Source organism: Sphaeramia orbicularis, chromosome 15 (assembly GCF_902148855.1).
Source record: "Sphaeramia orbicularis chromosome 15, fSphaOr1.1, whole genome shotgun sequence".
Classification (NCBI taxonomy): Eukaryota; Metazoa; Chordata; class Actinopteri; order Kurtiformes; family Apogonidae; genus Sphaeramia; species Sphaeramia orbicularis.
The window spans coordinates 18,542,005-18,569,532 of NC_043971.1; the positions used below are offsets into that span (position 1 = coordinate 18,542,005).

The window sequence follows — 27,528 nt, forward strand, 5'->3', positions numbered from 1 at the left end:
TTTTAGTGCAAAAAATGTAAAATTCCACAAAAATGTTTACATTTACGGACTAGTCTTTTACAAAAAAAAAAAAAAAAAAAAAGTGAATATCTGAAATGTCTTAAGAGAAGTATGTGGAATTTTAATAATATTTGCCCTGTTATTTAATGTTTGGTGAATTTGTAGATCCACTGTGATCTCTAAGTTGTGATTCACGTGTATAAATGATAAACTAAGGCGTAATATGTTAACATTGTACTTATTTTACTAACAAATTTTCAGGTTGTTCATATTTGTTCATGTTATGTTCAAGTGCAATTCGTAGACGTAAACATTTTCATTACATAATTTTAAGTGTATTTTGCATGCTGTAGAATATTTAAGCATATTTAAGTGTATTTTTGCATGTATTGTAGAATATTTAAGCATATTTAAGTTTTTTTTTTTTTTTTACGAAATTTACTTTTTTCACTCAAAAGTTCTTATCCTATTGTTTATTTTACTTTACTGGTTCGGCCCACTTCATATCATATTAAGCAGGATGTGGCCCCTGAACTAAAATGAGTTTGACACCCCTGGTTTAGACTGAAGATGTATAAGTAGGTAGTCATTCATAAATAAGCTGTTTCACCGACACACTGCAGCTTAAATGAAATGAAACGGATATTAACATCATGGTTTCAGCTACCATAGACAAAAATTTTCTTAGCTACTGCAGGCATGATGGAAATCTGCTAAGATCCATACAGTCCAGTTTATTCCTAGTAAGTCTAATAGTCGATTTTGACTCGTCCAATCGTGTTTTTTTTTTTCTTTTTTTCTTTTTCTGGCCAGTCCTTATGATCAGCATTCTCAACAGGCACAGGTAGGGCAGATTGTGCCAGTGGGGACCTGAGTATTACCGGTGTCTACAGCAGATAGGATGGCTCAGTCTCTGTGAGCGTTTTGTCGGAGCATCATGGGAGTCTCTCAAGGGCCAGTTGTTTATTGAAGAGAAGCAGTGGATAATAAAGAGGAAGAAGGTGCAATCTTTATCCCTCTTCCTCTGTGCCACTGTGCTAGCTCGTCACCGGCGACTGCTCTAAACCTTCCTCCAAACTCCTGTCACCATCCCGAGACTTTTTTCTCCTCTTGTTACCTAGAAACAGAAGAGAACTCGTTGAATTTTTACATTTGTGGTTAAGTCACTTTCTTGGAAAAAAGTCGGTAAAGCTTGGTGGTGAATCATTTTGCAGTTAATTACTGGGATGTCAGGCGTATCAGCTGAAAAAAATAAATAAAAGCGAATGAGTCATTTTATATCTGTGAAACCGGGGATAGTTGCATCTGGAGAATCTGCACAGCAGGAAAGAGTATGTGCACGACACATCACCTGTTGCTAAGATACACCAGCTCTGTTGCTATGTCTGACAGAAAACTTTGGGTTCATCTGACCGGCTGTGTGGGTGTGCTGTCGCATCAGTGTTCGTGACAATTAGTTCACTCACTCAATTTACGCAACAGCTTCTTTCCTATGGTCTCGTCAGAGCTGGACAAGGACAGAGAGCTGATGAAGGGAGATGTGGACGGCTGAGACTCGACTGTCGGACCGTCTGAAAGACAAAAGATAGCACATGAAGTCAGGCTTTTGGAAGAATTAGCAGCAGTGGTAGATGTTTTTGTTGCTGTTTGACTAAAACTGCAGCGATTTTGCACCATTTTGAAACGATAAGTATTGCAGTATTTAGAACATGCATGAAACAAATCTGCTCGCTGATGAAGAAAATGTTGAATTTCAGCTTATCTGATAATAGGTATAAGAAAAATGAAGTTCTTTTATTTCTTCAGCTCAGGTTATGTGCAGAAATATGCATTGCAAACTACATGCTACCATGGTAAAGAGGACCTTGTAGGTGAGATAAAATTGCAATAAAAAATAAAAAAAAAACAGGATAATCTATATTTTTCAATGTTTCCACAAAGAATATAAATGTCTGTAAATGTCACTTTGGGTCTGTTCAAACATTAAAAACGTTTCTGTATTCTCATGCTTTGGCACTATCATTGAAGAAGAAGAAGAACAAAAACAAAAAGAAGAAGAAGAAGATGAAGAAGAAGAAGAACAAAAAAAGATGATTAAGAAGAAGAACAAAAAGAAGAAGAACACAAACAAAAAGAAGAAGATGAAGAAGAACAAAAACAAAGAACAAAAAGAAGATGAAAAAGAACAACAAAAAGAAGAAGGAGAACAAGAAGATGAAGAAGAAGAACAAAAACAAAAAAGAAAAAAAAGAGAACAAAAACAAAAAAGATGATGAAGAACAAAAAGAAGAACAAAGAAGATGATGAAGAAGAACAAAAAGAAGAACAAGAACAAGATGAAGAACAAAAACAAAAAGAACAAAAATAAAAAGAGATAATGAAGAAGAAAAAAAGAAGAACAAAAACAAAAGGAAAAAAGATGAAGAAGAAGAAGAACAAAAAAGAACAAGATGAAGAAGAACAAAAACAAAAAGAACAAAAACAAAAAGAATGAAGAAACAAAAATGAACAAAAACAAAAAAAAACAACAAAAACAAAAGAAGAATGAAGAACAAAAAAAGAAGAAGAAGATGGACAACAAAAAGATGAAGAAGAAGAAGAAGACCAAAAAGAAAAAGAAAACAAAACAAAAGAAGAAACAAAAACAAAAAAGACGAAGAAGAATATATTTTTACTGGTATAAGAAAGGAACTTTGTGGACCTTTTTTTTTATAAATAATCTGTTTCCATCATTTGAGTAAGAAATAAGATTTACTTCATTCACATTTGTTCATATTTTACAAGGTCAGAGTTTTGTTAAAACAACATAATACTTCATATCCTTATATATAACATCTCTGCATTCAATTTTTCTTACACTCTATTAACTAAAGAGGCAAAAAATGTACAAACTCATCAGTATCTGAGGCTTGTACGGCAGGAGGAGTTGAAATGAGAGACTGTACGAGCAGTGGGAGGAAGTACTGGGTTGGATCCACTCTTCATCTGTCTGCGACGGACTCAGACTTATGCAATTAACGTTCTTGCAATGACAATATTTAATCAGGTAAAAGCTAAATAGAATGTTCCCAATTATTGATCCTGTTGTGAATTACTAGAATAATAACGCACATGTTCTGTAGCTGGACAAACAATTGGAGGAGTATCTCATATTTTATCTAAAGCGCTTCATGTAAATATAGATTTAGACTCTATAACAGTGATTTTAAGGTTCACAGACCCAAAAATATGGAAAATTAGGTTGGTGAAAATATAATATTTGTCTGTCTTTAGGCACATGGATTAATTGTACAGGAAAAGGCCTCTAACTCATGTGAATTGAACAAGAGAAGTGATGATACACTTCTAAGAAAAGATCTGATTTTCATTAAATGAGTGGGAAGATGAGTTCTCCATGACATGAATGCCTTTTATAAAATATGTCAGCCAGGTAATAAAATGAAATATAATATGACAATGTAACCCATTTACTGTTTATTCACAAAAGAGTGTGAGCCCTGGGCCATTTGTTTCCAGCAGGAATCATTTCAACGTAACACGAAACAATGGAGTAGCTGACATCAGGAGCTTCATTCATAAAAAATCAAGTTATGATCAGAAAACAGCAAAGGTAAGACAGAATTCCTAATCATCGCTTCATAATATAACCTTTAGTTTTGCTGTTCTTTGGCACATTCAGTGAGTTTGAGTGGTACAGAAGTAATACTTGTACTATTAGCTTAGCAGTGTGAAGTTGAGCTTTTAGCTGACGTCCTTGTGCTTATGTGGATGTTAGCATGTGTATATTACTACAAGCATTGCTTAGCATTACCATGGCAACACAAAACTGGGCTTCTCCCAGTAAGGACTTAAGAGGCTGTAACACAGAATTTAAATGGGCCCAAAAACTGGCTTAACAGGTCCACACCTTATATTTAGGAGCATACTTCTGTTTTTGTATTCATAACTGGATCTATTTATATATAGATACAGTTTAGGATGTATATATAGTACAGTATTCTGTGTTTGTATCCTGTATTGCTGGATATTATTCAGATTATTTCTTTATTTCTATGAAAATCACTTCCACTGTGAGTTATAAGATAGCTGGCTACCATAAATTTACAAGGTTGAGCAATGTATTCCATATAACCTCTTAGAAAGAAAACTGTGATTCATATACAGTCACAGAAAAAATGATTAAACCTCAAAAGTCATCAAAACAATGCACTGCAAAAACCAAATCTTACCAAGCGTATTTTTCTTATTTCTAGTCAAAGTATCTCATCACACTTAAAATAAGACATAATCACCAAAAGAGTAACTTTTCAGTAAGATATAAGAACTTATTTTTAGACAATAGACCTTGAAAATCTTATTTCAACAAATCTTACCAAGATAATTTTCACTTGTTCCATTGGCAGATTTTTTTGCTTAACCCTTTCATGCATATGTCACTCCAGAGGACAGTTATTCTCCAGCTGTTCTCTTGTATATTAATGAGCTTAGTTGTTTTAGTTCATATCAGCCAACACAGTGGACACTTACACATCATCTCTTATCCTGACATTCATACCATTATTGTAACTTTGCTGTCTTGATGAACTTGATCTGAACTAACATGTTTGAGTGTAAATCAATTATTTGTTAGACAAGAAGGTTTTTTTTTTTTTTGCACATTATCTCGATGAAGTGAGGAATTAATAGCATTAGAATATGTTAAAATGTGAGAAGACATAGATTAGCAGCATTAAACATGTTTTTATTTCATTGTTTTCATATCCCTTTCTGATATTGGGTTTTTAAACACGTTTCTTTACTTCAAAAAATAAATGCATGGATATTTTTGCAACTCCACAGAAAAAAAAAAAAAAACTGGATCGCATTGTTTATTTCATGCCTAAGGAGGAATAAAAACACCGAAGAAAAAAATCTTGACTAAGGTTCTCACAATTAATACATGAAAGAGTTAAATTAAGCAAAAAAAAATCTTGAAACAACCTCCTAAGGCCCATGAAATGTCAGCAGAGTACAAGCTTTTTTTTTGTTTTTTATTGAATAAGTGCCTATATTGGAAACATCATGATGCAACAGTTTTTTCAGATGCAGGTTTTTAACATTTTTATGGAATGTCCTTTATGGTGGACAGTTTTCTTTTCTGTTTTTGTATAAAGTTGTGAAACTCTGTCTACAAATGTGGACAGAAAACCCATAGCTGGGTAAAAAAAAAGCAAAAAAAAAAAAAAAAAAAATCTGCCAGTGGAACAAGTGAAAAATGATCTTGGTAAGATTTCTTGAAATAAGATTTCAGATCTATTGTCTAAAAATAAGTTCTTATATCTACTGAAAAGTTACTCTTTAGGTGATTATGTCTTATTTTAACTGTGATGAGATACTTTGATCAGAACTGAGAAAAATACACTTGGTAAGACTTTGATTTTTTTTGCATTGCATTGTTTTGATGACTTTTGATGGTTTAATCATGTTTTCTGTGACTGTCTATGAATCACAATTTTCTTTCTAAGAGGTTATATTTAATTCATTGCTCAACCTTGTAAATTTATGGTAAACAAGTTCTTTAATCTCGCTGAAAAGTTACTCTCTTAGGTGATTATGTCTTATTTAAGTGTGATGAGATATTTAGACTAGAAATGAGAAAAATACATTTGGTAAGATTTTGATATTGGTAGCGTGTTATGCATCAAGTACTAACTCCTGTGTGTAATCATGTTGACTAAAAACATCCATACATCCATCCATTCCTTATCTTCTGCATTTGCCTTTTAACTACCTCAAATAAAACTGCACGATGAACCAATAGTTGGATTTTCTTCTTCGTAATTCTATTGTTTCAGTTAAAAAAATAGCAGTGTTTACAGTATAGCTGGTACCACATATTACAGAACACATACACTCCAGTAACAGAGCTGCCCTCACCATTCTCTCCATGATTTTCTGGACGGTCTTCATGGATATAGGGAATCTCATCCATGCGAAGAAAGACAGTATCATTTGGACTCCTTTGGCCATCCGACTTACTGCCTGTAGATAAAAAATAAGACCAGTTAGTACAAAACCACCTGCAGCATGATGACAAACAGCAGCTAGCTTATAGAACCAGGACATACAGGGTGGGGAAGCAAAATTTACAATGAACATTTAGTTGTTTTTTCTCACCAGGCACTACGTCAATTGTTTTCAAACCAAACATATATTGATGTCATAATCATACCTAACACTATTATCCATACCTTTTCAGAAACTTTTGCCCATATGAGTAATCAGGAAAGTAAACGTCAAAGAGTGTGTGATTTGCTGAATGCACTCGTCACACCAAAGGAGATTTCAAAAATAGTTGGAGTGTCCATAAAGACTGTTTATAATGGAAAGAAGAGCATGACTATGAGCAAAACTATTAGGAGAAAGTCTGGAAGATACTATTAAAGAAGAATGGGAGAAGTTGTCACCCGAATATTTGAGGAACACTTGCGCAAGTTTCAGGAAGTGTGTGAAGGCAGTTATTGAGAAAGAAGGAGGACACATACATAAAAGCATTTTCTATTATGTCAATTTTCTTGTGGCAAATAAATTCTCATGACTTTCAATAAACTAATTGGTCATAAACTGTCTTTCAATCCCTGCCTCAAAATATTTGTAAATTTTGCTTCCCCACCCTGTACATTAAACTACTATCTGATGCAGCTTTAATATGTGTAAAATGCCCAGGGTTGGCATTCCTGCTAACCTCTAATATGACCAGCAAGGCAGAACATAATTAGCGCAATCGGTTTGACTGGACGTCACATGCAGACCCGTGACTCATTGGTATGGTACGTAACTGCAAACCTTTTTTTTTAAATTGACAAACCAACTGAACCACTGTCTCGTCATTTTTCTTAATGACCAAATACACACAAAACTGGGTGGCGTGTTGCACACAAGCATAAGACAGATGGGTAGTGTGGAAATCCTTTAAGCCTTCAAACCAGTACAGATTTGGTTGGTTGTGCGTTTGCACCAGCATTTTTATTAGTTTCGACTGAGGAAGTGCCAGTGAGTTGGATGGCTTTCTGTTTCACTTGTGACGTAAATCCAGTAAAAATGATGCAAATACAGCTTGTGATCTCATATGCCAGTTGGCTTCTAGCTGTAACTGTTAAATATATATCGACAGTTGATGTTAAGTCTACGATTTACAAGATCATGAAAGCTGTTTTTGATGCATTTCACATCATTTTATGATGATGAATGAGGCAGGTCATCAGGTCGTAGTGTTATCAGGCTATCCCTACCTGGCCTGAGTAATCAGACACACGTACATTAATCATGCATTGCTCCTGCCAGATTGGTTTTTTGTGGCTCGTCAGCTTCTAAGCACAATGCTCAGTCTTTTGATCCTGCTCCTATTTCTTTTTTGAAAGGAAACTCGACCAGTCCAGTGAATTGTGAAATTCTAATTCGACCACATGGAGCTTTCAGGGATTTGGCAGAAGCTTTTACAGTCAGACAGTGCAAATGTCCAATCACAGTTCCATACAGGAGCGGAAGCACAAACAGCACTGCACTGCTCTTAACCAACATCATGTCAGAGGAAAGGACTTATATTTCGACTATTAACTCTTTAAAAACAGGGCTGTCAAACTCATTTTCTTTCAGGGGGCCACATTCACCCCAATATGATCTCCAGTGGGCTGGACCAGTAAAATAATAACATAATAACCTAGAAATAATGACAAGATCCAAATTTTGTCTTTGTTTTAGTGCAAACCCCCCCCCCGCAATTAAATTAGAAAATACTTACTTTTATAAACTATCCAAAAAAAAAGAGGTGAATAACCTGAAAAAACATTAAATTTCTTAAGAAAAAATACAGGTAATTTTAACCAGTGAAAAAAGTAAAATTACATTATGGTAATGTTTACCTCTTCCACGTTCCTTAAAATCTGAATAACATGAACAACTGAAATGTCTTAAGAAAACAAGTGTAATTTTAACAATATTCTGCCACAGTTTATCAGTTTATCATTACACATGTGCATTACAACTTACATTACAATTACAATACACACACATTTATAACATGGCAGAATATTGATAAATTGCTTGTACTTTTCTCAAGACATTTCACATTGTTCAAATTTCTTCAGGCTATTCACATTTTTTGTAAAAGGATTATGTTGTGAATTGTAGACATTTTCATGTAATTTTACTTTTTTACACTAAAACAAAGATAAAATCTGCAGTGTTTATTATTTATAGGTTATTATGACAGTATTTTTCTGGTATGACCCAACTGAGATCTAATTGGTTTATATGTGTATGTATGGAACCTGAAATAAAATGAGTTTTTACACGATTGATTATATCTTCAGTGTCATTTTTGCATTCACACATTCATCCCACGGGCCAGATTGACCCTCTGGTGGGCCGGATTGGCCCCCGGGCATGTTTGACACCTCTGCTTTAAAACCTGACATGTCCATCGCTGACGCACCAGCGCATATAATAATAATAATGATAATGATAATAATAATAATATAGATAATAATAATAATAATAATAATAATAATAATACATTTTATTCATAGGCGCCTTTCAGGACACTCAAGGTCACCGTATACAAAATGTTAAAATAAATAAAACACAAAGAAATTACACACCTACTATATAAAACACATAGGTACCCAAAATGGCAGCAGATAAAGTGAAATAATGGAATTGAGTAGGCCTGTCTGAATAAATAAGTCTTAAGCTTGGATTTGAAGGTGATAACAGAGTCTGAATTTTTTTATGTGTTCCGGGTGGTTATGGCCTTGAAGGTGACAAGTAGGATTTTATACATGATGCGAAATTTAACAGGAAGACAGTGGAGTTGTTGCAGGACAGGTGTTGTGACTCATTGGAGGGGGTTCTGTGATTATACATGCTGCAGAGTTTTGAACCAGTTTGCAGTTTGGATGGTTGTAACTGTTTCAACTGTTTGTGCAATTAGAAAAATCACAGTTTCTGAAACCTGAGATGTTACACTTATTAGGGGTGTGTATTGGTGAGAATCTGGTGATACGATTCAAATCACAATACTAGGATCATGATATGATATATCACAATACTGTTAAAAAGGCCATTTTTAATTGGTTTTGTTTCTTTTTTAAAAGATTATTTCCTTGAAGAATTGAATTACACCAGAACTCTGCACAAATACTAAACAAATTTTTATTTGATCTCAACAGGATCTAATGCTATATCACAAAATGTTCCTGTGTTAAAATTTAAATGATGTTTTACAGACATTACAGTTTAAGATCCTGTTCAAATGTTCATATTCTATTAGTTCAGAACTAACATAACATTATTTTTGTGCAATCCCAACAAGGAACTAACATTTTATAAAAGACTGTTAAATAATAATAAATAAAATATAAACAAAAAAGAAAAACAAAAAACAAAAATGAATTTCCACAATATCTGCACTTGAATAAATACCTAAAATATCGAAGCAGTACTTTTTAATATCGATACAGTATTGTGAAAGGAAATTCGCAATATATTGCAGAACAGATATTTTCTTACACCCCTACACTTTATAGGTTTTTTTTGGGTCTTTACAGTAATTTCACTCACATCTGCACTAGAAGCTGAGAAAAAGCTGACTCAGCAGTATTATAACATGCAGTAAATTGGAAATGATGCTGAGATTTTGACAGATCTGGGAAAAAAAGTGCGTCTGTCAAAATGGGCAAATGGACTCACTCCACGCATATTTTCTAACCTTTTTATAGTCAAAATAAGAAAAAAAAAGCCAGGTGGACCATTTTAGGCTTAGGGTTAAAGGGTTAATGCTAAGGAGACAAAACACGTATGTATTTAGCATTCAAGAGGAAACAGTGGGGGAAAAAAAGAAAATTACTGCTATTCAGTGCTTACAAATCACATGTTGTCTACTCTACATTAAATCTGACAGTGGATAATGCAGATTTACTGTGGACCATGGGGGTGCCCGCAATCTAGGTTGCCTAGCAGCCAATTCTGGATGCAATTGATCTATGCTTGTGGGTGACACCTGGATCCCATGTTTCAGTCTATAGAAGTGGCTTGTTGCTCACTTTCTCACTGTCTCCTCAACCCTGTTGTGCTTGATATGTTTCTCCAAAGTTCTCCTTCTGTTATTTGTACATTTAAACATTTACACTACGTTTCATCCACACTTACACCACTGATATGCCGACCTTCACACCGCCTTTGGTATTCATTATGTATTTTGGTTATTTCTATTGAAGAAGCCATATTTAACCCATAAAGACCCAAACAGCCATTGGCTACCAAACCATCTACTGATCTAAAATATTTCATACTTGTTGATCCCTATTCATCAACCACATGTAAATAATTGGTGTAAAATACAGTTTTTCATCTTTCATGGTCTTCAATATGATACATTTGGACGTTCAGATGCTCTGTAGTTACAGTAGACCACACTGTCATCTTCTACAACATTGATTCACCGTAAACCCATGGAATTGGATTAAAGAACGTGGATGGACACCCTCATTTTGTTCAGTTAAGATATATTTGCTGAAAAAGTAGCTTTTTCTTCAGTTTTTCTGTTTTGATTTAACCTATGAATTTACTCTAAGCTTTAATGATTATCTACATGATCAATGAATAAAATATACGAAAACACATGATTTATACAAAAAAAAAAAAAGCTAAATATTGATGATAATATTACAATAAATGGTGATAAATCACTTAAGAAAGGTTAAATATAGAGAAAATTCATTTGGGAACTAACACAAAAGTAGTACTGGGTCTTTATGGGTTAAAATAAGCTGTTAAACTCTTCAGAGGACAAAATGCATTAGTACGGCTAAGGGGGATATACAAGTAGTTTATACATATGTTTTCACTTATATTAATATATGGTAATTGAATACACATGTGTTACATTTAGGTGCATGTCAGTGAATTGTACTGTATGTTCATACTCTTCCCTCACATTCCTGTTGACATTATATATTTAATACGTATAATACTATTACAATAATGGTGATAAATCACTTAAGAAAGGTTAAATATAGGGGAAAAATTCATTTGGGAACTAACACAAAAGTAGTATTTGGTTTTTATGGGTTAAATTTTTCTATTTTTAAATATAATACTTAAAAAAAACAACTAAATTATCAATTGATTGTATAGATTTTGGAATATCAATACTACATTGAAGCCGTTTAATAAAAATATCACATGGATGGGTGAGTGGAGGGTGAAAACAAGAAAAAAGTAAAAGGGGAAGAAACTGAAATTGGAAGAAAACACAATTTCCACTTGGGTAATTGTAAATGTCTTCATTTTTTTTTGCAGTTTTGCAGGAACTTAACCCAGTACATTTCTACTTAGGTTATTATGTCGATAAATGGAAGGGTCTTAGTGTGTGGTTGTGGGTGTGTGTGTCTGCTCCGATTTTAGCTGATGGTTTATATCAGAATATAGAGAACTACAGCCAATACAAGGATGCACATTGGGGGCCTTTTATAAACCGTATATATGACCAATGTACTTATTCTGAGTACTTTTTTTTCCTGTAACCCAAAGCTTGCCCACTGTTTACTTTAGAAACTGGTTTGTTTTTATTGTATCCACCTCCACTGCATGTACAAACCAAGAAAATATACAAATAATTTCAGAAAAAAGCCCCTCTAAGGACAGACTTTGGAAATTAGTTTCTAAATGCATGGACTGTGACATAATCTATATGATACAACTTGTCCTGTACAAATTCGCACTAAAATGAACCCATCACAGTAAATAAAACCTGTCTCTTGCGTGGGTTTCCTACTTACGGACTATGCGGTTTCTCTCATTGAGATGCGAGGTGCTGCGAAGACCACCGTGGGGGTGGAGGTGTGCGAGGCGTGCCAGTCCCAGCCGTGTATGTTGTGTGCGTCAGAGGCATGGGCGATGCGTGTGAACGGGCTTCTGGAACTGGTCTCCCTTTAGTGTCTGAATCCACTGGGTCTGGGGTCTGAGGGGAGCTGTCCATCCGTGTGGCAGTCAGAGCATTTTGGTAGTGGTTTCTGGTGATCTGAAGGAACAGATGAATTATTAACATCGTATGATCTTTCATTTGTTTGTATTTATCAGTGTTTGCTGAAGCCATGATGACAAACGCCACATGATTAGATCTGCTGAACGTTCCATCATTGTGTTCCTTCGCAGTGTGGCAAAAAACAAAGGAGATGTGTATTGATTTTAGAGGAAATCACTTGGCCATCTCTCCTGTTATAGTAAACAGAATATTCAACCGATGCATCAGTATAAGTGTTTGTTGAGCTCCAGGTTGATGCTGTGTACAAGAAAGCACATCAGCACATGTATAGTTGCAGAAAAAATTTATAGATCACTCTTGTTTTCTTCAATTCTTGTCACCTTCAATGCCTGGTACAACTAAAGGTACATTTGTTTGGACAAATATAATGATAACAACAAAAAAAGCTCATAAGAGTTTAATTTCAGAGCTGATATCTATTCATTTTCCATGGTTTTCTTGATAATAACCAAAATCACTTCAGTTCTTACATCAGTAGCTATGGTATTGTACTGACAAAAACAGTGCTTTAGGCATTCCATGTTTTCTTTTCTGTCTGTTTTAGTCACATGATACACACAGGAATTCGTACTTGATTGCATACCCAATGATTTAGATCAGGGGTGTCAAACTCATTTTAGTTTCAGGGGCCACATTCAGCTAAATTTGATCTGAAGTTGGGCCGAACCAGTCAAATAATAACATAATAATATATAAATGATGCCAACTCCAAAATTTCGCTTTGTTTTAGAGTGAAAAAAGTAAAATTAAACAATGAAAATGTTTACATCTACAAACTGTCCTGTCAAACAATGTGCATAACATGAACAAACTGAAACAATAAGTGTAATTTTCACAATATTATGCCTCAGTTTATCATTCCACATGTTCATTATAACTTACAGATCACAGCGAGTCTACAAATACACAAAATATTTAATATCAGGCAGAATATTGTTAACATTGTACTTACTTCTCTTAAAACATTCAGGATGTCATGTTTGTTCAGGTTATTCACATTTTTTGTGAAATATACTTTGTTTTAGTGTAAATACATGAAAATATTTACATTTACTAAGAGAAAAAATTTGGAGTTGTGAGTATTTATAGAATATTATGATAGTATTTTACTGGTTTGACCCACTTGAGATTGAATTGGTCCTGAATGTGGAACCTGAACTAAAAGGATTGTTAATGTCTTAGTGTAATTTTTGCATTTCACACATTCATCCCAAGGGCCGGACTGGACCCTTTGGCGGGCCGGATTTGGCCCTGGACCGCATGTTTGACACCTGTGATTTAGATGGTCTAATTATTTTTTCCATGACTGTATTTTACCAGAAACTCAGTCATTTTAACGTTGACACTGTATAAAAAAGTGTATTCTTATTTCATTAAGCTGTTGATACCTTAATATTTCTGCAATCACCAGATTGGGATCAATAAAGTCTATCTATCTATCTATCTATCTATCTATCTATCTATCTATCTATCTATCTATCTATCTATCTATCTATCTATCTATCTATCTATCTATCTATCTATCTATCTATCTATCTATCTATCTATCTATCTATCTATCTATCTATCTATCTCTCTATCTATCTATCTATCTATCTATCTATCTATCTATCTGCTGGCATATGTCACTGTTTTACAGAAAAATCGCTTGTAGGTCATTGTGAAGGTGTGCAGCAAAATTGCTGGCAACATCTTTAAACAATCTTCATGACCTGTACAAGACCAGGTCCGTGAAGAAGCATGATCGATCCTGGTTGATCCCAAGATATCCCTATGGTGTCAATTTTTGTGTTTGCCGCTGGGACACAGATACATTTTACCACAACACAGAACAAACAGGCTGAAAATGTCATTCCTCCTACTGTTATTTGGAATTATTATCCAAGAGGGGAGGTTTAGTTTATAGCTAGCGGTGAATAGATAATGAAATGAACAACAGCACCAAATACCAACATAAAAATACCGTGAACCTTGCTGATCTGTGTGTGTATCTGCAGCCCGGAAACATAGACCGTACTGGTGAAGGGTGGAGAGAGGTGCACTATGAGGGCACATCCATCATTTATGGTTGGAATATTCATAGCTAAAATAGAGCTCAATTACCCCTGATGATTAAAGGAAAACGGCTGTACGGAAGGAGAGACAGGATGTCTGCGTTCAGTCAGAAACGGGTATTAGGACATATCAAAGGCACATGCTGCAGCAGAGGAAGAGTTCGCATTTTTAGGGAATTTTGAAGATTAAATGTAGGCAGCTTAGAAGTGCAGTTGCTTGCTTGGGCTCCAGTAATTTTTCCAACGATATGCAGATAATTGCACATTAGGGTGAATAGTTCATCAAAACAATAGCCTAGATGAAGTTTAATGCATATATATTTCTGTATATGTATATTTGTGTATTAGTGCAACCTTGATGATCTGCAGGTCCGTGAGCTGTCGGACTGAGTAGTCGGGTAAATAGATCCCTCCTCCCATCGTGAGTTGACCCACACTGCCTCCACTCAGTAATGAGTCAGACTGGTTCAGGCCACTGGCTCTGGAACTGTACCTCTGACCTGGACAGAAAAAGATTATTAGCATATAGATTAAATACAGTTCACCAGCAGCTGTCACTTTTCTTTTTTTTCAGCTTCACTTATTAATACAAATGACTTTTACTATGCATGCATGCAGTCCAAGTCTATTTTGTTTCTAACTGCAGTGTTTTTTTTTTCCTTTAACCTCAATAAATAAATAGATACAATAAATTAAAATAAAACTAGCCAGTAATTTCCTATGTCCAAACACAACCCCTTGAAAATATTTGACTATGTCTTCTGAAAAACATAAGACATAGGTCCCTCCTTCCACTGCTTATCATGCACAGAGGTTATAGCCTGGTAGCACTGGACTAATCTGGTAATTGTGGATTTTTTTACAACCAAACCAGTGTGTAACAGCTTTCTGGGATGCACCATCGATCATGCAAACATACTTATACATACAAAATGCGACCTACTTTACTCTGCATTTGAGAACATTACACAGAGATAGCCAATCCTTAATGTCTGACCCAATAACAAATCTAAACAGTGGCATACTTTTGACTTTTGCTAAACAAAAAAATCACTGAAACTTGAAATCCACCAGTTTCAGCACTGAAACCATTGTGTCAAGTCTTAATGAATACAACTGAATGCAATTCACATCACAATATGCCCAGAAGTGTCAATTAAAAGAGAAAATAGTGCAATCCATTTTCACTTACTGCCAGTATATTTGAGTCTAATATAATTCAGTCACAGTTAAATGAATACAATTTACAAAGCATGATACACTTTACACTCATTTTACCCTGAGAAAAGGTCCTGAGCAGATGCAGATTTCAGTTTTACTTCATATAAACTCTGTGAGATCCACTCTGAACACTCGAGCTTACTTCTACATAGTGTTGCAATGCAAAGCTCAGATATAACATGCATATTTTTTCCCTATTTTGACAGTTTTTGATATACCTCTGAGGTGCTTTAGAACCACAGTGAGTTTTTCAATCGGAACAGCAACATATGTAGGTAATATGATGACGTGAAGTGTAAGATCACGAGAAGACCATGAAAATCTGTGATGCGACCTAGACAGAATTCATGTTTACAGATGAAGTAACAGCTAAAATGTCACTCTTTCTATGTTTAGTGAAGTTACATTCATGCTTATTCATGATGTGTCATATTATTCTAATGAAATAGCTGTGACTGGCTATATTGACCTTGTATCCCTGTGAAGGTCATATGACACACAGCCATCACGCTGTACATACGTCTCTACAATTAGCTACACTTCAACAAACAGGGTCATGTGCAATTGTTTTCACTGTGGATTTTCCTTCACTGGTCTGTAAATATCTGTACATATATAGATTTTTGTGTTATTATGTATTACTATTTTTATATTCTAGAGCAGGGGTGTCAAACTCATTTTCTTTCAGGGGCCACATTCACCCCAATATGATCTCCAGTGGGCCGGACCAGTAAAATAATAAGATAATAACCTAGAAATAAAGACAACTCCAAATTTTGTCTTTGTTTCAGTGCAAAAAAAAAAGAATTATGAAAATGCTTACGTTTATAAACTATCCAAACAAAAAAGATGTGAATAACCTGAAAAAACATTAAATTTCTTAAGAAAAATAAGTGTAATTTTAGCCAGTGAAAAAAGTAAAATTACATTATGGTAATGTTTACATCTACAACATTTCCTTAAAAATCTGAATAACGTCAACAACTTGAAATGTCTTAAGAAAAACAAGTGCAATTTTAACAATATTCTGCCTCAGTTTATCAGTTTGTCATTTACACATGTGCATTACAACTTACATTACAATTACAAATAAACAAAACATTTAGTAACAGGCAGAATATTGATCAAATTGCTTTTACTTTTCTCAAGACATTTCACGTTGTTCATATTTCTTCAGGCTATTCACATTTTTTGTAAAAGGATTGTTTGTGAATGTAAACATTTTCATGTAATTTTACTTTTTTACACTAAAACAAAGATAAAATCCGCAGTTGTTATTATTTATAGGTTATTATGACAGTATTTTTCTGGTCTGACCTAGTTGAGATCTAATTGGTTTATATGTGTACGTATGGAACCTAAAATAAAATGATTTTTACACGATTAATATCTTCAGTTTCATTTTTGCATTTCACAAATTCATCCCACGGGCCAGATTGGACCTTTTGGTGGGCCGGATTTGGCCCCTGGGCCGCATGTTTGACACCTCTGTTCTATAGTCTCTTGTCAAATAACCCCATTAAAATTTGACCAAATGAAACAGACAATATCATTGAATAAAATGACGTATTTATCCAAATTTGAAACTATTTAGACACTTGAATGCAACAATGTCACATATTATACCCTTGAATAAAGATCAAAGTAATGAAATGTTCAGTCTGGAAGCTCTGCCACTTCATTTCACTCTTTCTCTCATAATTTCCTGTTGTCTCCACTCTCAGCTATGTAAACATATCGATTTATTGTATTAAAATGCAGTTTAATCCATAAGGACAAAGATATAAGTCCAAGGTTTTAGAGTGTTTTAGTGATTCACTTCTTTTGTGATGTCTTAAATAGAGATTTTAACCTTATAAATTGCTCTGTGCTCACCCTTTAAATCACACATGCAAAACACGCACACACCAAGAGAGAACAGGAGAGGAGAGTCGTTCTGCATGCTCTGCAATCTTAGTTGGATTTCATATAATCCTGGGCAGGTCATGTCCTTCCACTGGGAAATTCTCTGAAATCACTTCTTTTAATTACTTACTTCCCACGGCTGCTGCTGCTGCTGCTCTGGCAGGCAGACACTGGGTGGGATTTTGCAAAGGCACTTCCACCGCCAGCACTGCATTACTTTATGATTATTGTGTTCCTGTTGTCCCTGTTGTCAACATCCTCATCATCACCAGCAGCAGCCTCAGCGTGAATCCCCTTGAAATACGGATCTATACACTGCTGTCTTTGTGCTCTTACCAATAGGCAGTGGTGGAATAAGTGCTGGCATCCCATAGTAGGAAAATGCTCCATTTTCAAAGCGAAGAGCTTCTTTTCCTATTTCAACCTCCACCCGTCCCTGCAACGTCAATACATCCATTAACATGCATGCGGTATAAGCTTAACACCAACAGCGTGAACACTGCATTGATTACTCGTCTGACAAACACTCCTACGCAGAAAATGTGCAGAAAAACACTGTAATTAGGAATCACTCAATATTTCTGCCTCAGCCTCTTTGTAATTCTTTGTTGTTTGCACCAATCATCCATCAAATCCAAACTGTAAATTTAATGTATAATTCTGAATTACCTGCAGAATGAGGACAAAGTAGTCGACAGGTTTGTTTCTTTGGAAGAGGTAGTGTTGAGGAGAATGCTTGTTCTTGGGGTTGAATTTTACTTCCTGCACAACACTGGGATGTTTTATGAGACGCAGCAAGATCTTCTCTGACAGGTGACATGGCCTGAACGGCTCCACCTCTACAAAATAGATACAGACGTGGACGCATACACAGAGAAACACGCAGAGATGAAAGTCAAAATAAGAACGTGATGTTCCCTGTCACATGTGCTTATCCTCATCCTCACGGACATACACCACGCTCTACTTACACTCCATGGACACGTACAAACACACATTCATCATTACCTGTAGCCAAGAAGCGATGTGTTGCAAGCAGCAGCTGAGGGGAGATCTTGACTTTCAGCTCATTTTCAGCCAGTTTGAAAATAGAGAAATCTTGCTGTTTTCTCTCATGGTTGGATACCCTCCTTTTAGTCCGGTTATCAGCTAGGAGAATGCAGAATCACACTCTAAGTTACACATATAAAAATGTGCAGAATACACACAATTCACATTTTATATAAAGTCTGACAATAGAAAGGTTTTCTTTCATCAATATGCCACACAGTTCAGCAGTAATTGATGTACAGTCGCGGAAAAAATTATTAGACCATCAAAAGTCATCAAAAACAGTAGTTATGCAATCAAGTACTAACTCCTGTGTGTATCATGTGACTAAAACAGACAGAAAAGAAAACATGGAATGCCTAAAAGCACTGTTTTTGTCAGTACAATGTCATAGCTATTGATGTAAGAACTGAAGTTATTTTGGTTATTATCAAGAAAACCACGGAAAATGGATAGATATCAGCTCTGAAATTAAACTCTTATGAGCTATTTTTGCTGTTATCATTATATTTGTCAAAAACAAATGTACCTTTAGTTGTACCAGGTATTAAAATGAACAAGAAATTGAAGAAAACAAGGGTGGGCTAATAATTTTTTTTGCGACTATATGTTCCAGCTGTATTTTCCAAAACGTTACAGATACATTTCTATTCGTAAGGTCTGTTAGTAGCTAAGTTTACCTAGAGTTTTAGATCATATCATATCAAACACATTATAACTGATTGAAAAACAGGCTTTTGCAGATAAGAAGTATTAAGCATATTATATTCCCGTAAATACATCATATCTGCAGCGGGAACAGCTGGTGCTATATTTGCCTGCAGTGAGAAGTCTGGAGAGATTAGCTCTCCTGTGTTATAAATATATATATATATATATATATATATATATATATATATATATAGTATATGCATACACCCATAATTATACACACACAGACACACAAAACACACTGAGTATGTAAGCACCCACGCAAGTGCACCCATGACAGGGACTGCTTCACAGACTCTGCACAGACTCTGCATGTGATTAAAATGGGAGCGTGCTTCATAATCAGATGTTCATTGTGGGATCTGATGTTTTTAGTAGTAGAATTCAGTACCAAGTATTTTTCAGTTGTGGTATTTGAATTGTATAATTCAATAAGACCAGAACAGATTAGAGACAAATTGAAAGGTGTTTGGCATTTGAATTCAGAGGGAGCAGAGAGCTTTTCCAGCCAATTAAAGATGAGCGGATTATAGTGATTATCTCTGAGACTGGGTCATTTATTCACGTTATTTAATTATGCATCAGCAAGGAGCTGGAAACAACAGGGAAGAGGAGTGGGAATTGGAAATGTAAAAATCTAAAAAGGGCAGTAATTCTATAAGAAACCTCCCTGAATATTTTGGAACAAAGCCTTTTCCAGTTTTGTTGACCACAACTCTAAGCAAATACTGTCAGCTGCTGTAGATGGAGAGACAGTCTGCTCACTCTTGAAGGTGGAAACATAATATTATTGATTTACAGCTAATACAGCCGCAACACTGACATCCCTGAGCTGTAATTAATGTATTTATGTGTTATACATACTGTACAGGTCTGTTTCATCCACAATCTCAGACTTGATGATCTCCTCGATGACATCCTCCAGTGTGACAATGCCCATCACTTCATAGAAAGGGTCTCCTTCCCCCTCACTGTTCACCCTCTGCACCACTGCCAGGTGAGACTTACCTAAATTTAACAGAGAAGAAAAATAATGAGTGAGATATTTTTCATGTTTTTGTGTTGCACTGTAGCTGAAAGCGGTTCGTGCAATGTGGTAACAGAGGCAACATCATTGGATAAAAATAACACCAAGTCCAAAGCCTCCAACTTCATTTGTGCAGTCAACGTGAAAATCAGCATTAACACAACAACTAGAGCTGAGAGAGGGAAACCTTAAATACATGAGAGCGAGAGCAGAAAATTCTTTTTGATGCTAGCGCTGACCTGAGTAACTTAGATCTTAAGTAAGTAAGTGGGTATTTGGGATTAGTTTGGGTCCACTTTGACAGTTTAGAAGACTTGCCCCTTATGTAAACACCACGATTACACAATCAGTCTGGGGAGGCCTGCATCTGCTGACTAAACTGCCCATGCTGCTGCCACCTCTGTGTGAGCACACGCACACATGCAAACACAATACAACCATGAGCGCTCCTACTCAGTAAGAGTTTGGGTTAACATGACAAGCCTGCCAGATAAAATGACACAGCTCGCCGACAGCATCTCTGGAACGAGTCGATAAAACAAATGTGACAGGATGTCTACATCACCATTACGCCTGGGCATCACATATAGAGAAGGTTGGATAAATTACCATAAGTGCTTTGGCAAAAACACTACGTCAGAATTGCATTCAGTAATCACATACAGTTATTATTCTAATCTATAAATATGTTGAGTAAATGGTGTTATTTCAGGTTAAACTCACGACTGCAATGATTCTGCTTACATCAACACATAACCCAGTTTGGTGACTAAATCAGTTATCTAACAAATTTTGTGATGTCACTCGGACACACTTTCCACACTCCAAATAAAATCAGTGGCTCATATGAGATGGGCCGATTTAGGAGATCATTGCCGAGGGATAAACTGGATCAAATGCTTTAATCCACCGCAATGACAAAAAAATTCTGATTGACTGACAGTCAGCCATCTCCAAACACGGAGGTCTGACTGAATGAGATTGGCTGAGGTGAGGCTGAGCTCAGCGGCCCGGGTCAGCTTGTCTGAAAAGCTCAGGTGAGTCAGAGGTGGATTTGCCCTCAGTTGCTGATGTGCCTGGGCACCGCATTACATCATTCATATGTTACATAATACTCTTGTAGAATGGCACACACACACATATTTAGCAGACTCACACACGCAGACAATTACGCCCAGGGCAAAACTGGATGTCCCTTTTGCGAATGTTTCTGCTCCGTCGGTTTCCCAGGCTACTCCAGTCGCTGTTTAATCTCTGCGTGTTGTTGTTGATCACAGATAATGTGTTTACTTGTGACTTTTTGCTATTCACACTTTGTTTTTGTCTTGTTTTTTTCAACTACAAACTATTGGCATTTAGTGCAATCAGTAGAATTAACTGCAAACCCTACTTGAATTATATATATTTTTTTATCAGTTTGTAACTTACATTCCATGAAAATACTCCTACATTTAAGTTATTGTATCTTCACAAACACAGATTTATGTGTTTTTCTTCAGTTCTTCCATATTCCAACATCTAACGCCCCTGTATCAAGAGTGATGTTGCCATAGATGTAACCCAGATTACAAATCACAAACATATGTCCTCTGAAGATATACACTACCAGTCAAAAGTTTGGACTCGCCTGGTTTTTCTTTATGTTCATGACTATTTACATTGTAGATTCTCACTGAAGGCATCAAAACTATGAATGAACACATATGGAATTACGCAGTTAAAAAAAGTGTAACATAACTCAAAGCATGTTTATATTTTAGATTCTTCAAAACAGACACATTTGCTTTTATTACTGCTTTGCACATTCTTGGCTTTCTCTCAATGAGCTTCATGAGGATGTCACCTGAAATGTTTTCTAAAAATCTTGAAGGAGTTCCCAGTGATGCTGGGCATCTGCGGTCCTTCTCATGCCATTTAAATGAGAAGGTGAGTCCAAATTTCTGACTGGTAGTATACACTAAAAAAAATACTTTTTTATGGTATTTTATGTTTCTATAGGCTACTGTCATATTCACATAGATTTACACAATGTTCCAGTGTTTAGTAGTATTCATATATCCTCCTGAGACCCAGGGAAGTAAAAAAAAGTCTCTGCTTTTTTTTCCTCATCAAATAATTGTCTTGGGTGAAAACAGCCTGATTTTTAAGATACATTATTTATCGATTTATTTATTTTGTGGAATGTCCTTTTCAGTGAACAGTTATTTCTCTCAACCAGAACCATCTACTGATCTGTACTTGTTGATCCACTAATCCTATAGATACATGTAAATAATTGGTGTAAAATGCAGTTTGTCATCTTTTCATGGTCATCAGATATGACCCATTTGGACATTCAGAGGCTCCGTAGTGAATGTGGAAACGCCATCATCTTCTACAGCATTGATTCGCCAGTAAAACCCATGAAGTTGGATCAATGACAATGGATGGACACACTGGGTTTATGTTCAGTTATTTAAATTTTTGCTGAAAAAGTTGCTTTTTCTTCAGTTTTCTATATTTCTGATATAATAACCCTCTTCTTTAATCTGAGCTTTAATGAACATGTATGTCAGGGGTGTCAAACTCATTTTAGTTCAAGGGCCACATTAAGCCAAATTTGATGTGAAGTGGGCCGAATCATCAAACTTTCCTCTATGTTTTAGAGCGAAAAACATAAAATTATGCGATGAAAATGTTTACATCTACCAACTATCCTTTAAAAACAATGTGAATAACATGAACAAACTGAAATTTCTTAAGAAAACTAAGTGCAATTTTAACAATATTATGTCTCAGTTTATCATTTAAATGTGTAAATTACAACTTACAGATCACAGTAGATCAACAAATACACAAAAGATTTAATAACAGGCAGAATATTGTTAAAATTGCACTTCAGACATTTTAAAATGTTTACATTTGTTCAGGTTATTCGTGTTTTTGTGAAATGATAGTTTGTTTTAGTGTAAATACAGTAAAATGACATGAAAATGTTTACATTTACAAGGACAAAAAAATTGGAGTTGTGAGTATTCATAGGTTATTATGCTAGTATTTTACTGATCCGACCCACTGGAGATTAAATTGGTCTGTATATGGAACCTTAACTAAAATTATTAATGTCTTCAGTGTAAATTTTGCTTTTCACTAATTCATTCCAGGGGCCAGACTGGACCCTTTGGCGGGCCGGATTTGGCCCCATGTTTGGCCACATGTTTGACACCTGTGATGTACATGATCAGTTATATATATATATATATAGGAAAATACCTGATTTTCACTGGAAAAACACAAAATAAAGAGGATAATATTGAAATGAGTGGTGATAAATCACACAAGAAAGGTTAAATATAGAGAAAAATTCATTTGGGAATTGCCATAAAAGTAGCACTGGGTCTTTATGGGTTAAAATAAGCTGTGAAACTCTTCAGAGGACAAAAATGCATTACTAAGGCCAAAGGGGATATACAGGTAGTTTATACATGTGTTTTCACTTATATGTAATATATGGTAATTGAATACATGTATTACATTTCGGTGCATGTCAGTGAATTGTACTGTATGTTCATAGTCTTCCCTCACATTCCTGTTGACATTTCCACCTCCTCTCCTGACACAGACTCACCCCTACCCACCACCCTTCTCAGTGAGACATCCTCCCTGCTTCCAGCCAAGCTTCCTGAACCGCAGGAGGCTTTAATCCGTGTGAGCAAAGTAGCAGGGAGGCGAGAAGGGGAAAGGAAAGGTTGGAGTTGAATTTTTCATGGAGGCTCTGCGGGTTTAGATGGCAGCTGCCTACAGAGCGGAGAAAGCATCAAAGTCTCTGCAGGCTGACAATTAGGCGCACACATAGAGTTTAAAGGTGAAGCCTAATAGAGCTTCACACACACAGTCACACTTAAGCCAATGGATCCAAAGCTCTCCATAATTATGTGGAAGATTGAGTGCAAACTTGCTAGTATCAGTCTAATCTGACCCTCCTGACGTCCACATTGTGTCCCCTTTCGGTTGGTTGGAAGCCTCATTGAGCTCCTCTTTGTCAATGAAACAGATTTACATCTTAATCCCTACAACATAAGCCAATGTCAATGAAAATCTTACGTAACAGTCGTTCCAGTAGCCTCTCGTATGTCTCCACTTTTCCATGTGATGCTGTCAGGGGAGCAGTTTGAGCTGTTTGCTACTGAGCATCAATTCAGAATCATATTCAACGTTATTATCAAGACTGAATGGGGTCCCTGGAGGGAGTCGACACACTTTAGCTCGGTATTGAACAGATGCTATCTCTGCCTGTGTATGAGAGAGTGCAGTAATACTGTCAGAGCATTTATCAGCAAAGATTCTTATCAGATAAAGAATGTGTAAGTCAAGGAGAGCAAGAGATTAAACCCATTGCTTCTTCTCCTGCTTAAGTGATAGTAAATGTTTTTACACATGATAAATTCACATTAGAGGTTGCAAAATATAAGGCTCCAGCTCACTCTGGAGGTAAAAATGGCAATCGATGGACATTATAGAGCACAGGTGTCAAACATGCGGCCCGGGGGCCAAATCCGGCCCACCAAAGGGTCCAATCCGGCCCTTGGAATGAATTTGTGAAATGCAAAAATTACACTGAAGATATTAACAATCCTTTTAGTTCAGGTTCCACATTCAGAATGATTTAATCTCAAGTGGGCAGAATTCAGTAAAACACTATCATAATAACATAGAAATAATGACAACTTCAAATGTTTCTCTTTGTAAATGTAAATATTTTCATGTATTTACACTAAAACAAAGTATAATTTTGCAAAAAATGTGAATAACCTGAAATGTCTTAAGAGAAGTAAGTACAATTTTAGCAATATTCTGCCTGTTACTCAATGTTTTGTGTGTTTGTAGATCCACTGTGATCTGTATTTTATAATGTACATGTGTAAATGATAAACTGAGGCAGAATATTGTTAAAATTACACTTATTTTTTCAGTTTGTTCATGTTATTCACATCTTTTGAAAGGATAGTTTGTAGATGTGAACCTTTTCATCATGTAAATTTACTTTTTTCGCTCTAAAACATGGAGAAAAGTTTGGAGTTGACATTATTTATATATTATGTTATTATTTTACTGGTCCAGCCCACTTCAGATCAAATTTAGCTGAATGCGGCCCCTGAACTAAAATGAGTTTGACACCCCTGTTATAGAGCATAAAAAGCAGAGACGATCTGAGATTAGATGGAGCGTGTAAAGTTTAGTGTGTTGTTGTCATGGTAAAATGACTTTAAGTCCATAAATTCTTCAGATAACCTCATCCTGGTCCTTGGTAGCCTCTAACCTTTGGTTGAACTACCCTCACTGTGTGACACTATCAAATTTCCCATATGGCTCTAGCTGTTCTGGGGATCAAAGAGCTTCACTGGCAAGCCCACTGTGAGCCAGAGGACTGATGTACACTGACTTATGCGCTAAAGTTGGTTTTAAGGGAACAATGACTTCAAAGGGCCTTAAACTCCTAGGTGGCAACAGTCAGCTTTGGGCTTGTGGAAGCTGCTCCAAAACACATGGCGCCTTATGCACTCAACCCTTAGTCTACACTTGGAGGACATAAACTACAGACCCGCCTCCTTCAGGAAGGGTAGAACTTATCTGACCCTCCATATGATATATGAGTGGTGTTACCTCTTTTAAATTCCTCCAACATCACATCCAGCTTGGTGTCATTGAACACGCAGTGCATGGGGTGCTTGTAAAACTGAGTGATAGTTTTGAGGGGAGTGCAGTCGTCAGGATCCACGAACGCCAAGTCTTTGACAAACAGGATGTCTACAATGTTGGATCTCTCGTTCTCATAGACCGGAATCCGAGTGAAACCACTTTGCATCACGTCGGACATTGTGCAGAAGTCCAGGGCTGCGTCTGAGGACAGCATGTAGCAGTCTGACAGGGGGGTCAGCACGTCCTCCACGGTCTTGGTCCTGAGCTCCAAGGCTCCCTGGATTATGTTGAGCTCCTCTTTGACCAAGTCGTGATAAGGATCTGTGACGCGCAGCATGGCCACTAACTTCTCTCTAGTGTAAAAGCTGCTGATCTCTTGGTGTAGCATGATGTCCAGAATCTTGGAGACTGGGTAGGCGATAGGAAAGAACACCAGCATGAGCAGGCGGGTGGCGCACAGAGTCTTGGAGGCGATGGCGAGACTGTGCCTGGACGCCACGGAGTGAGGTAAAATCTCCCCAATAAAGAATATACCCAGAGTACAGGAGGCAGTGGAGAAAGCAGTCATCCCTAAAATCTGACACATCCAGACCACGAAGCAAGTGTTAGTGAGCACGTTTCCCAGCACCACAGTGCAGAGGATGTAGTTTCCATGTTTACGTACGGATTCTATTTTCCGTGCGTATTTTTGCTCCTTCTCCGTGCCACTGTTTTGCAGGACCCGGAGCTCCACAGGGTCCAGGGCCAGCATGCTGATGTTCAGCCCACTGCAGAGCGCGGACAGTCCCAGTAGAAGCACCGACACACCAGCCTGGAGCCACACATCCCCCTCTGGAGGTTTCTCCGCCACCGCCAACCAAAAGTCTTTGGTGCTCAAATGTTCCCATTTAACTCCATCAAAGGCGCACATGGAGTAGTATTTGATCACCTCGCCTCTGCGCAAGTCTTTAGCGAACAGCTCCACCAAGACGGAGTTGTGACTTGAAGTGGATCTGAAAGAACCAAGGAGCTCGATGTCTGAGCTTCGGGCATTCTCCTCTGCGCAAAGGTTCCCCCCTGACCGGACTCTCCTCTCTGCGTCTCCGCTGTCCCCGCCTGGCTCTTCTATAAACGCGATCCACGGAGCGGCTGGAGTGGTGATGTTCGGGCTGTTTGGATGGTCCGCACCTGGAGACGCAGAGTAGTAAACCCTCAGCATGAAGCGGGTCCCCTCCGTCGCTCTCAGTATCCCATCCTGCACTGACAGCTCTCCGCTCTGGGTGTCTTCTGGACGCACCCCGAGCAGCGCTGCGGTCGGGGCCGGCAGAGAGGAGAGTGTGACGGTCAGGAAGAGCAGAGGGAGCCGGTGCGGATGCAGGATGCTGCAGAGAGCATCCGCAGCATCCGCAGCCATCATGCTGAATGAACTACTGAAGGACATGGGAGAAGTGGGTCACGTGGTTTGCGGATGGGGTGGATGGAGCAGCTGTGTGGCCATATCCATGAAGAAGAGGATGGGTATGTGAAGGAAGGAGAGGGAAATTTTCGGAAAGAGAGAGAGAGGAGTGGGGCACGAGAGTCCTTAAATATACATGACACACCGTGACGTAGGCCTGTCTTATTTGCTTTCTGCCACTTTCTATAAATAGAAGGCAGGATATGCCCGATCATGAATGATTTATGTGATAACAACACAGTGAAAAAAAAAAAAGGTTCCTCTTCCTACTAGTACAGAAAAGGTTTTTTTAGGTTGCATTTTATTCTACAAATATCACAGACAAAAAAAAAAAAAAAAAAAAACACCGTTGGACCATAGC

At 36.8% G+C, this 27,528-nt stretch overlaps 1 protein-coding gene across 1 annotated transcript; it reads right to left on the reverse strand.

Annotated features, from left to right (window-relative positions):
* Positions 1-802: 802 nt before the first annotated feature.
* cnnm1 (cyclin and CBS domain divalent metal cation transport mediator 1) lies at positions 803-27,174 on the reverse strand. Its single transcript, XM_030155913.1, is given in 11 exon segments — positions 803-1,117; positions 1,467-1,571; positions 5,917-6,021; positions 11,820-11,913; positions 11,915-12,061; positions 14,494-14,639; positions 17,602-17,701; positions 17,935-18,104; positions 18,274-18,414; positions 19,891-20,034; positions 25,697-27,174. Coding segments are annotated over 11 exon segments (2,688 nt in total). The 5' UTR covers positions 27,153-27,174; the 3' UTR covers positions 803-1,037.
* Between the last annotated feature and the right edge of the window lie 354 nt (positions 27,175-27,528).